The following is a 12,966-nucleotide window of genomic DNA, read 5'->3' as shown; positions in this document are numbered from 1 at the left end:
GCGATGTGAGGTGCTGACACTGGATGATGTGAAGGTGATGATGCTCCAAGCTCATTGCCGTGCTTATCCCAGGAAAGAAACTACCAAAGGAGATGGCAACTTTCCCCTGACAAATTTGATCAGTGAAGATAGATTTCCAGTGATCCATGTTATAGACACTTACTTTTGTCTTGGGAACATTATTGTCTTGACTGTCATTAAAATACTTGTCACCCCACTAGAAACTGTGAAAAACCCTAATCAAAAGTTCTTTGGGTTCAAGACAAACTCATTTTAAAGTATTCCTTAGACTCTACTCTGTCCTTTCAACAGCAATTTTACATAACATGGTTATAGGTTAAAATTACATTGTGCCACCACTTTCACCACTGTGGCCAATTTAAGACTGCATCCTGGGTTAGGGATCATCACAATAGCTAATGCTTTTCTGTGTACAAGCACCTCTCACACAGAGATGCTAATCAAGTCAAATTACATGAAGATTCTCTAATTTGAAGAAATGTACATTAATTACCAGGCTGTCACACCAAAGAGATTTTATTTGTATTTTAAGGCCTCTTTAAATTCACATCTTGATTAATGAATGGCTACTGCATTAACTTTTACAATTAAGCTTCCGGATTTAGGCAAAACGATGTTGGAAATTGATTATAACCATGATAAAGCATTAATTGCATCCACTCCAGACTTCTTCAACTCCCAGAACGTTGATATATTATCACTCATAAGAGTAATGTCATCCATCAATGTGCCTTTTACCACCACCATTGTTATTAATAGTTCATGGTGTTTCTTACACGGTATGTGAAACAATCCATTATTGTGTAAGGGGAATAAGTTAATGATGACACAAATGTAGCATTCGATTACTGTTGTCATCAGCCATTCTGATAATTCAGTATGTGTCTTGCTAGGTTAGCTAACTTTTTGCATTACCTAATTGAATATGGCAAATTGCTTAACAAATTTTTATCATGCTCTTGTATTCAAGGTTTATGTAATATAGTCATAACACCCTAGACTGTGATCTTGAACCTGCTGCAGTCAATGGCATAGAGCCCATTAACTTTAGTTGGCACAAGATACAGTGCTTGGTTAGTGCATAAATAGGAGGTCTTTAAGGAAAACAGTGCTGTTCAGGAACCATAGTTATTGTAATGTTTTCCTTTGGATTAGTAACTGAGCCAGTGACCTAGCACTGCTTTAGGAGTGCTTTGATGCTTATATTTCACACCTGTAATACATGTATATCTTGTGTAACGTAAAGTAGTAATTAGTTTTATAGATGTTGGCAGAGTTTGTGTGTCTTGTGAGTCAGGTGATGTTGGAATGAAAACATGCATTTTCATGTTTCCCTTGTTCAGACACTGTATGAACGGTTAGGGTAACAGAATATATAAATTACCTCAGTTCAAAATGTCATCGCTTTTAACTGATTTTTTTAATTTTAATGTTCTTGTTTGTTTAATATGAGGGTTCTATTATTTAATATAGTGAACTTAACAGTAAACTATCTGTGTGTTTGTGTTTAAGAGAAATATATAAGGCCACTTTCTGATCTCAATTACACTGGTGAAAATCCAGACAAACTCCTTCAGTGTGCTTCTCTAGGTTTACACCACTGTAAATGAAAGCAGAATTTTCCTCCCTAAGGAGAAACTAGAACTGAAACTGTGTTGGAATAGACACCCTAAAGTGCCAGACAAAGAAAACTGTCTATTTTGAGTCCTTTTTATTAATTCATATTTTCAGTAGCACGAGTTTCCTATTAGTCTCAATAGAAAATTTTATTAATTGGATATATAAAGTTTTCTCTGGTACAAGATTCCTAGGCTTGTGATAGCTTCCCTCCTGAGCACCGCCTAGGGTCTGCAGTAGTTGAATATATCTCCTAAGAACTATCTGAATTCTGCAGGAAGAACAAGAGATAAGTTCCTCCTGATCATTTATCTCTTATCATTTTGCTGTTTCAAAATATTATAGTGAATTCACAACTAAGAAACATTTGATGGAAACCAGTGACTTGTGTTTTTTTAACAGTGTTTTTATGCTGTAGTTTTTTACCATTGCCTGTTAAAAGTGTGATAGCTAGTGACCTCTTCTTAAGAGCTCTGACACCAAAGTAGCAGAAATCAGTCCACATAGAAATAAAGTTCATTGATAGTGTGAAGGGATGAAAGTCATGTTCCTGTTATCCATACCAAATCTGTCCTCTTGATTATTAGAAACTGTACAATATTCCCTTAATGTTGTTAGTCAGCTTAACGCCCCCACCGTCCTGGCCAAATTCTAATTTCAGTATAAGTATGTTATACTTACCTAAATTTCCAATCTCCTTTTATTGGTTGAAGTATTCTTTACTTTCTCATTGGACTTCTGTGTAATGTTGCTGGAGGTTGTTAAACATTACTATATTTTGCCTCTTAAGTAGCAGTACTGTGGCAGTGGGCAAAGTAATTCCTCTATACAGCATATATAGGTTGCATAATTATTTAGAGTCATTTGTAAAGTGCTTTGGCATCTGTTGAATGAATGATTACACAAAGAAAATAAGAGTTCTCTTTTGGGAAGAACAAAAACTGGTCAGAGAGAAATTAAAATTTTCTTTGGCTAGTCTTTTATTTTTAAAGCCCAAGATAAACTCAATTTATATTTCACTATATAAAAAGAATAATGTTGCCACTGTAAAAAGACTTTTCTATTTTAGTGTCTCCTCTTCATTTAGCTTGTGCTGTTGTTATGACATTTAAGCATCTGCTGTGGGGCCTATAGTGTATTTTTAGTGCTTCATTACGAAGATTAAGAAAATCTTCCACTTTAACTGTATATACTGCACAAACCCTCTCTAGTAGTATAAATCCACTAAAGCTGTCACGGCAGTTACTAACCTTTTGTAGAGGTTACAGTTGTCAGAAAAGTATGTAATTAAACATTTATGGAACAGCAATGAACTTGTGACTTTGTGTATTGAGGCCTAATGCTAATCAATTTCTTAAGCGTGTATGATATAGGAAAGGTTAATTAGTGTATGGGCTAGTATTTACAATGCAGGGTTTCAACACTGTAACCATAAATTGTAAATATTAAGCCAATAGAGTTTTAAAATGTCAAAATTTTGCAATCTGATTATAGGAAGAAGGAAGTGTCTAGGCAAAGACGGCATTGTTACTTTGTGCATCAGAAGGCTATAGTATAGTATTGTTTTTAGTTCTTTGGTCTGTTGTATTCTGTGAATACTACATTATCTTTAATGTAGTAGTCTTGTAATTATGCAATTCTTTAAACATCTCTGAGTCCTACTCCACAATAGTGATTATTATATCTCTAAAGCACCACAGTAAAGCAGAAAATGTCATTATGGCTGAACCAGACGTGTGTTGTTTTGGCTGATTAGCAGTTTTCCATTATTGTTATGGAAAGACAGTCATTTGTTCATTAAGGTGGCTTAATGTCACCAATCAGGATTGGTTATAAGATCAATTTCAAACCTTTCCCTCAATTAGGACAGAGTAAAATTGTCAGCTGAAAACTGAAGCCACTACTTCTAGGATTAGGGTGTCCTCCATCAATGTCAGGTAATTCCATTAAATGGTTTTGAAGTTAAAGTTAATTAAAAATTAGTCTCTCTGAACACTTGAAAATAGTCTCCTTTTTGTTCGCTTCAAAATAGAAAGGTTTATACGTTTAAACCTAGATCTTGCAAACACCTAATTCATGCATAACTATACTCGCTTGAGCAGTCCCATTAACTTCAGTATAACTATTCACTTAAATAACGTATTTATACATGCATAAGTGTTTGTAGGAGCAAGGCCTTAAATAATTGTAAATAGAAACTGTACAGAAATACCTGTGCATGTGGTGCAGTTCTGGTGAGGTTTTTTTGTTTTTGTTTTTTTTAACTATGTGCGTTCACATAAGTGGATTTTCTTTAGCAGGGATTGAGTCTTTCCCTTGTATATAGAATCTTGTACCTGAAGTATTATTTGGCTCCTGCAAGATGTCCTGGGAAAGAATGCTTATTTGTAATCTTTTTCAAAGATTTAATTTTAAGATTTAAGATTAAATCTTGTTCAGCATAACTAACATCTCATATCTCCATCACAGCTGCTGACACAATTACTCTGGCTGCATATGCCAATTGGGTAAATGATCAAAGTCATGATTTTCAAACATAAATGCCTAAAATTAGGGTCCTAAATCCATATCCACAAACTAAATCCATTGGGAGGCAGTGTGGTATAATGGATAGGGTGCTAGACTAGAAATCAGGCAGCCTGCAGTTTATTCTGGCTCTGCCAATGACCTGCTGTGTGATTTTGATTAAGTTCCTTACTAGTTTGTGCACCTGTTCTCCCTCCTACTTTGCCTTGTCTGTTTAGATTGCAAGTTATTTGGGCCAGGGGCTATAACCTAATAATTAGTAACCTAATTTTTCAAGGTCATATTTAGGCACCTAAGTGTGGGTTTTCAAAAGTGCACAAATGGCTTAGAAACTTTTGAAAATACTATTTTGGGTATTTAAATATGGATTTAGGAGCCTAACGTTAAAATCCCATTGTTGAAAATTTTAGCCTGTCTCTTAGGAACTGTTGAGTACTTAGCATTTTCTGAAGTCAGGAGGTGCATAAAATTATATTATATTATATTACATTACATTACATTACATTACATTTATTATGGTAGCACAGATGTCCCAAGTGGGATCAGGGTCCATTATGTTATATACCAAACACATAATAAACACTTGGTTATAACTATTAAAATAACTATTTGCACATTCTTACCACCAGTTTGCAAAGCATCATATTGAAAATCAAGGGCTACATGCTAAGTGTGTAGTTTTTTAAAAAGAAATAAGTATCCCTCAAATCAATTTTTCACGTAATGAGAATTGGACCTAATTTGTATTTGTTTTTATCAAGTGAATACATCTGTTTGTACTGTTGTCTCATTGCATTATTATTCAATTGCATTATTATGATTTTTAAAAAACATTCCAATGACACAGACTAAAGAAGCAGTCTGACAGGATCTATTTTCTATAAACCTATTTTGATTGCAAATAGTTATTTTAATAGTTATAACCAAGTGTTTGTTATTTCTGAACAGGTTATGCTGTTAATCACTTAATGCTTTAATGAAAAAAATTGCTTTATAAGAAAACACTTAAACGACTGTTTAATCTGAAATGTCTGTGTTCTCCATCCTGATGGTAGGATTTTGTACTTCTCCCCTAACTTGATGAAGATTTTGGGTGTCCTCTAAGATCTTAATAAAATCTTGTTTTACTTCTACCCATTTCCCCATCCTCCTTGTGATCCCGATTCCATCATCCTCACTCAAACTGAGTAATACTCTACTCCCTGAAGCAGACCTATTGATTGCCATAGTGCTAAGGTACTACTCAATATGAATAAGGATGGCAGAATGTCTTATTATTGTTATTTTTGCTATTTCTACCATTACCACCCGAAGAGACCTTACCTCTTTTTATTTATTTTCAGTTTCTGCCACAGAGATCACATTCCACCAACCCAGACTGTATGACTCCCCATGGAACTATTCTGCATCAGACCCTGGACTTCGATGAATTCATACCTCCAATACCACCACCACCCTACTACCCACCTGAATATACCTGCGCACCTGTGATGGAAGCACAGAGGTGAACCTTTGTCCCTGAACATTACTGTCATTCCTTCATAGCTCTGGGTCACAGATTATGAGACTTCTTCAGGGAAAAATGAATTATACAATACAAACAGTCCCATTGTGTCCTTCCTTTATAGTGGATGTCTTTTCCAAGAATATGAAGTGTAGTCTCATGCATGTTTCACAAAGTCTGCTAGAACACATTTTAAAACATTCATTTGTTTGTAGTAGTTCTGCTTGCAAGAAAGACCATGGAGAACGGGATGAATTCAAACAAGACAGAGATAACAATATTGAACATAAAACAGGGATTCAGATTTACTAATAATTCTACCACAATTGTTAGCATTATACATAAGTTAAATGTGAGATTTAATCTTTTGAGGAAATTGCCTTTAATTTAATGTGCGTTGCTGCGGAGTATGTGCAAAACATTAATGCCTATAGACTAGATAGCTATAAATGGCCAGTATCCAAAAATGGAATACAATTTTTAAACTATCCTATGAATTAAGGCTTCATTTCACCTGTCTGATGAATCTTTTCAGTGGAGTGCTTTGTGATGGGATGGGTCGTGAATTTAGAGGCATGCATCTGCTCACCACATCATTGTGGACTATATTAGTTTTCCAGATAAATCCAGTTCAGTGACCTGATAATTAAACACTTATTTTCTTTAACAGAGGTCTCCTTTTGGATTTTCCTCATTCCCCCTTCAGCGCTTTATATGAAGTCACCATTAACAGCCCAGGAATGCTATATCCAACGGAGCTGCCCCCTCCTTATGAGGCAGTGATTGGACAGACACCTGCCAATCAGGTAAGGAAAGGAAATAGGGAAGAATTCTCTTTGGCCATTCTCTTAATGGCAACTAAAGAATACAGAAGGTAATAATACTGTAAGGACACAGTGATAAATATGTTTGAGGTGTGAGCACTTTTGCATTCTTTAAATTGATAATTTCCGGTCCACTGTCTTTAACTTAAAATTGGTGTTTTCCCTTCCCAATACCTAACTTGTGACCGTCACCTGTAAGTCTGCATTCTCCTGAATTCTATGTGCATGCTTGGAGAAATGTTTATATAAGACACAGCATTTCAGTTGAGGCCATCCATTTAAAAAAAATCACAAAATTAATCACAGAACCTTGGACCATCACTGAAGAAAACCTAGGAGAAGCAATTGAGCCATTGAAGTAAGGAATTAGGGTTGCCATCCATCCAGTTTTCACCCGGGCAGTTCAGGTTTTGACTTGTATGTCTGGGTGCCATTTGACAAGACTTGAAATCCAATGTTTTTGATCTGTGGCAACCCTAAGAGGAGGGAAGAAGGCAGTGCAGCAGCTGCCACCGCTGCCTCTGGGGCCATGCGGCTCAGGGTGGCACGTGGCATTCAGGGGCGGGACTGGGGAAGGAGGTGGAGAAGGGGCAGGGCCTTGGGGGAAGAGGTGGGGCAGGGGACAGGGTCTGGTTACCAGCCATTAGAAAGGTGACAACCCTACAAGGAACCATTTTTTAGGTGAGGAGGGAGAATGATGTTTTGAAGTGAGATTGGGCTGCTTTGGTCCTTTTGGTAAGAAGAATCCTCAGGTAGGAAGCAGTTTTTCTTTATTCAAAACTTTCCAGTAGTTAAATTTTATTTACCCCTAGTATCTACAACAGGGGATTGCCTTACTTTAATGTACTGTTCATAGGTAGGGAACAGTACAAAAATCAGATCTGATAAGCAAGAAGGTAATTTTGTTTGGTACGAAATGTGATGATACCATCTGAGTACGTGTTAGAAATGCAGCTCATGGGACACACAATTTTATCATGTCTGTGGTCTGAGCTTAGATTAATACAAATTTTTATATAAAATTCCATTAAGCACCACATTTGAGTTTGGAGAAATTCCCTGCAAAGGACTATACATTAATTAGATCAATTTAAAAAAAGGTGCTGTGCAGTCGCCAGTTGGCACTGGATCTCAAATTATCTTTGTCGAAAAGAGCTGGCATAAGTTTTCCTATAATGACTTGTCCAAGTCTTGACAGAAAAGCTTATACCCAGTGTCAAAATTTATTCTCTGCCAGTTGTAACATTTAGCCCCCAGGAACAGAAACCAAGCTGGCACCAGAATACTGCGAATTGACCTGCATCTATGTTACAAGAAACCATATATTGAACTATAAGAAATAAGGATGTATTTCTGTAACAAAGCAAAGAGTAGAATCTACATTCATTTGTAATTTTGCTGTTGCTCATACTTTTTGATGCTATTACTTGCAGTAATGTCTGATATATTGTATCAGTAACAATATTCTGAAAACCCCTTAATTCCATTATGAGCTTTAACAAAAGGTCCAGTATATCTCACTTATATTTTTCAATTAATTGTATTTGCTGCATTTATTTCATACCATGTGACTCCAGATCCATTCAGACAATGAGTTACAGGATTATGGTACACATTGGAGACACAGTTAATGCCAAATTAAGCAGTGATATTTGAGGGGATATGCTTTGTGATTTTTCTAATTAACTGGCACCCTATATAACAGTCTCAATTTCTGTTTTTTAATTGTTTCTGGGATTTTTCATTTTCTTCACATTTCAGTAAAAACTCAAGGAAGTCTGGGCAATGCAATGGAACATCCTAGCTACTGCTTGTCAGGATTGAGGTGAACATTTGCAGAGCTATGTGCATGTAGCTGGTTCACGTAGCACCTGTCTATACTATGGCTGACAGGAGTCCTTCACATCCACCCAGAATATACAAGAAATAACTTGTGGTTTCTCTGCCTCAGGGAAAACAACATTAAAATTAGATTAAAATATGAATACATGACCACCACCACACCGGGGAAATTGCTGAGACAATTTACAAATTGTTTCAAGAAAGCAGAAATGGTGGATGCTCAGAGGATGTGAAGCTAGGCTTAAATGAGGCACATCTGACATCCCAACCTCGAATTCCATTTGAGTGTTTGCTCATGTCCATTCCACATTAGGTGTGTGTGCACTGTGTGTACCGGTGCCAGGAATTTTTCCCTCAGTGGCATCGGTTGGGCTGGCTCCAGCACCCTACGGAGCCACACCCCTATGCGCCAGTATAAGGGGCACTGCTGGCCACACACCCTCTCAGTTCCTTCTTACCATGACGGTTGCTGGAATGACCCTTCTTCATTTGTCAAGGCTTCTTTCCGTGACCTTTGGACTTTAATTCTTAGTTTGTTAATTTTTCATAGTTTAGCATATATAGTTATTGTAATGATCTTTAGTGTAACCAGAGAGTCCCTATCGTCAGAGCACTTCTTCGCCCCAAGTACTGGGCATGTCCTGGGCTCCAGACCTTGTGCTGCCTCCTGTGGCAAACCTATGCCCATGAGTGACCTGCACTCCAGCTGCTTGGAAGTGCTTGGGAGAGACTCCTGTGAAGGATAGGTGCAGATTTGTTGGGACTTTGGCCCCTGTACTAAAAAAGACAGAGCAATTAGGTTGAAGGCTATCCCCATGGAAACTGCTCTCAGACCATCCTCAGAGCTGAGCTGCTCCAATTCCACACCAAGCACTTCAGCCTCAGTGCAAAATGCTCCGCTGGCACCAAACTCTTCCTGGCACCGCTCACCATCTCCAGTGTCGAGGAAGAAGCACAAAAAGCAGTGCAGTGACTGAGGACATTCACCGGTGCAGAAAAAGGACGGGGCAGGGGGGGAGGCAGCACGGTGAGACCCATGCTAAGCCACTCTTCTAGGCCCATGATGGCACCATCAATACCGCCTAGAACGTTGTCTGGTGTAGGACCCTCCGCTGACACCTGGAAGCCATTGCGGCAGCAGCAGTCTCACTGTTCCATTGACGCTGGTAGGTTTTCAAGTGGCTAAGGATTTACAATCACTCCCGGTTCCCCCGACTGAAATGGGACATCTGCCAGCTCTAGTGACTGGGAGCAGGAAGGAGCAAGAAGCATTGATCTCCTTTTTGGCACCAGGCCCACCAGCACTCAATAGGGGCAAGCCGCCCCTGATCCTGTTGTCCCGACCATCTCTGGCCCATCATCAGTCTCTGGACCCTTGGCACTGCATGGAGGCGGGGAGGGGTGTACCACTCCAATGTGGTCTCTTGAGAGAAGACTCCTCATCTGAGTCCGAAGGGGAACCCTCTGTGCAGCTGAAGTGTCACCACTGGACTTTGGTACCGGTCCTCCCCCAGGCACGTGGCCAACAGGTCACTGGTCACTTCAGTGCCTTACTGGAACCCTTGGGGGTTTCCTCCGGTACCAGGTCCTCCCTTCCATCCCTCTTACTTGGTGTTTCCAAGAGGCAAGCTACTGCCCCTTCCTGCTCGGCACTGGACCCTGAACCTGGACCTTCTGAAGCGGGTAGCAGCTAACCTGGGTCTGGAAATTGAGGAGCTTAAAAAACATCACACAGCCTTATTGACCGTCTGGCTGCAGCAGCTTCCTCCAAAGTGGCCTTACCCATTAATGAGGCCATAATGGGTCCAGTCAAATCTCTATGGCAAACCCCTTATTCTCCGCTCTCCACCTCAAAGCGGGCAGAAAAGAAATACGTACCTGCAAGCGGGTTTGAATACTTATACTTACATACACACCCAGGGTCGCCCGTTGTGTCAGCAGCCAAGGAGAGGGACAGGCAGGACTAGTCGAGCGCTACCCCCAAACAAAGATGCTAAAAAACTGGACCTATTTGGAAGAAAGGTTTATTCAACTATGTATCTCTAACCAGCAAGCTTTGCTGGGGAGATACGATTATAATCTGTGGGACTCTTTGGCTAAATGTAAAGACTTTCTGCCTCAAGATTCAAGTCAGGAGTTCGCTGCCCTCTTGCAGGAGGGTAGGAATGTGGCCAGGACCTCTCCCCAGGTGGCTCCGGATGTAGAGGACTCAGCAGCCAGGACAGTGGCCTCTGCTGTAACCATGGAGGTGTTTGTTCTTGGCTCCAGTCCTTGGGACTTTTTCACAGGGTCCAACAATCCACCTAAGATCTCCCCTTTGAAGGCTCCACGAGATTTCACAGCTTGATGGATTCAAGGGCCACCCTTCGATCCTTAGGCCTTTACATGCCATCAGCTTCCAGAAAACACTTCACGCCCCAGCAATCTCCTCTTTTCTTGGTGCCTCAGAGACAGCAGCCCTACAAAAACAAGGGAGAGATTATAAGCGGTACCAACCACTCCTGTCCACCTCAGCCTCCCAGCCAGGGTCTCAGAGGTACACCAGGGAGCCCAAGCAGGCCTTTTGAAGGTGCGCCTGATGGCACTATACCAGTCCCTGCTTCAAATCCATTCTCCCCTTTATTTTTGGACCATCTGTCCCACTTCAACCCAGTGTGGTCCTGCATAACATCAGACAAATACATGCTAACTACAGTGACAATTAACTATACCCTTCAGTTTTTATCCACCCCTCCCTCCAACCTCCCAATCTCTATTCCTCTTCAGGGACCCTTCTCACGAGCAACTCATTGTCCAGCCAGTAATTTAAAACAGCAAAATCATACATTACCCTATTATATCAGGCCTGCCCAAAAGCCCTGCTAACCAGATGCATTGTCCATAAATCACTTTGCAGTTGGGTCAGTGTCAGTGCATTCATCTCTGGGCACCAGGTTTCCAATGTTGGTTCTGGACCCACGTGAAAATGAGTGGTGATTTTTTAATTATTACGTTATAATTATTATAAAGCTCTTATTGGGTGTTAATCCACATTACCCCACTGTATGCCTGGCCATTTCTATACAGGAAAGCTCTAAGAATAGAATGGCAAGAGGTGTGGAAGTTGAGGAGTGAAGTGCATTGGCAATGGTAAATTTTGAAAACAATTGTATTGAAAACATTTGAAAGCTGAAGAACACAGCCTTAAAGTCAGTGAAAAAATTTGGTCTGCAAGGAATAAGGATGGAGCCTCAAATTCTTACATACATGCTACACGCTCTCATATAAGTTCTACAAGTACATACAAGTTGTAGCACGGTGTGAATTGAATTGACCAGATATATAAACTCCTCTAAGGCAGACTTTCCAATGGAAATAATGGCAGAGCTTTTGCTACAGAAGTGCTGCTAGGAACCTTTAAGCAATGATAATTATTAAGCTTCTTACTGAGCATCAGGCATATTTTTTATTTGTTTTTATGTGACTTAAGATCTTCAGAATTTTATCAAATTATATCAAATCAGACTTAGCTATTTCTTGGATAGAAACAGAAAATGTCAGTGCTAGTAACAGCAGTTGCTTCTTAATACAATTTGCAGTTGTCATCCATGCTGATTAGGAATTCTACAACTTGTTTTATTGCCTTGAAAAGAGAGCTTTTCACACTACTTTTCCAAGGTGATATCTGTTAGGGTATGGAAAAAGACAAGAACGGAAAGACCCAGTCTCCAGATGAATTATACCAGCGAATGTCTTGTAAGCTTTACTAACTTGTAGGTTGTGTAGGGTTGTTGAAAGCATAGTTTAGCTATTCTTTGAGTCTTAACAGTTTAGTGACTATCTTTTAATCCAGCCACAGTTCCTGAGGGTATTCAAATTGATTAAATCTATTACCAGGCGGGGGGAGAGAACCTGCGCCAGTACCACCTGCGCTCTCTCCCAGCGGTGAGCGAGAGCTTTGACCTGATTAAACATTATGGGATTGTTACTGTTAAAAGCATAGCTCCCCTTCCCCCAAGCAAGGAGAAGGTTAATCAATTCTACTTATTAGTGTAAACTGCATATAAATTACATTTCAGCAATTATTCTGATAAATGGAGAAAGAGAGGGTGAAGGAAATGCAAACAGTGAACACACTGACCAGACAGACTTAAATGGCTTTTATTCTACTAAAATGGAACCTGAAAATGTTGATAAAGTGATCAATGAGAGGAAAAAAAAATCTGAGAACTATAAGTGATTTTAACTCTCTATCTATCTAGGCCTCCGCAAGTGATTAAAAACTCTCCACTCATCTTTCCACTGTTTTGTATGCCACTGAGCAACTGAAGCCTCAGGCAGTTGCTATTTTTATGTAGAGATTAAAGATATTGGGATCTCTTCTGTATACAGAGAGGATGCTCTATTGGTAGAAGGACTGTGCGTAAATGCCCATCTATTCCTCATCTTGATTTCCAGTCTGCCAGCAAAGTACCTCTGCTAAGAAGGCCAAATGTTATATTTAAAGAAAGCTATAAACCAATGTAAAGAGTCTCACATTACAGGCAAGAGCCCAGAGGTTAAGCTGAGAGCCTTTTCATTTATCACAGGAACCTTTTCTTATCAATTTTCAGTGGAAGAGCCCTAAATTTCCAAGCACGCTATCTTGTTCAT

At 39.5% G+C, this 12,966-nt stretch overlaps 2 protein-coding genes across 6 annotated transcripts in view; one reads left to right on the top strand and one right to left on the bottom strand.

The window, feature by feature from the left end:
* ENTREP2 (endosomal transmembrane epsin interactor 2) overlaps positions 1 to 12,966 on the top strand; it is a 344,249-nt gene that overhangs the window by 301,310 nt on the left and 29,973 nt on the right. For all 5 annotated transcript variants that reach the window (XM_067534559.1, XM_067534563.1, XM_067534560.1 and 2 more), the window contains 2 exons: positions 5,508 to 5,668; positions 6,339 to 6,474. In XM_067534559.1, coding sequence (XP_067390660.1) covers positions 5,508 to 5,668; positions 6,339 to 6,474 — 297 coding nt within the window. The remainder of the gene's footprint in view (positions 1 to 5,507; positions 5,669 to 6,338; positions 6,475 to 12,966) is intronic.
* Positions 10,685 to 12,966, bottom strand: part of APBA2 (amyloid beta precursor protein binding family A member 2) — a 221,691-nt gene continuing 219,409 nt past the window's right edge. Inside the window, exon 14 of the mRNA XM_067534558.1 lies at positions 10,685 to 10,793. Within this exon, the coding sequence (XP_067390659.1) occupies positions 10,779 to 10,793 (15 nt within the window). The 3' untranslated portion in view covers positions 10,685 to 10,778. The remainder of the gene's footprint in view (positions 10,794 to 12,966) is intronic.

The sequence above is a fragment of the Emydura macquarii genome, unplaced genomic scaffold (genome assembly GCF_026122565.2).
Source record: "Emydura macquarii macquarii isolate MOO-44397 ecotype Brisbane River unplaced genomic scaffold, CSIRO-AGI_Emac_v2 contig_3451, whole genome shotgun sequence".
Classification (NCBI taxonomy): domain Eukaryota; kingdom Metazoa; phylum Chordata; order Testudines; family Chelidae; genus Emydura; species Emydura macquarii.
This window is presented reverse-complemented; position numbering and strand designations above follow the sequence as displayed.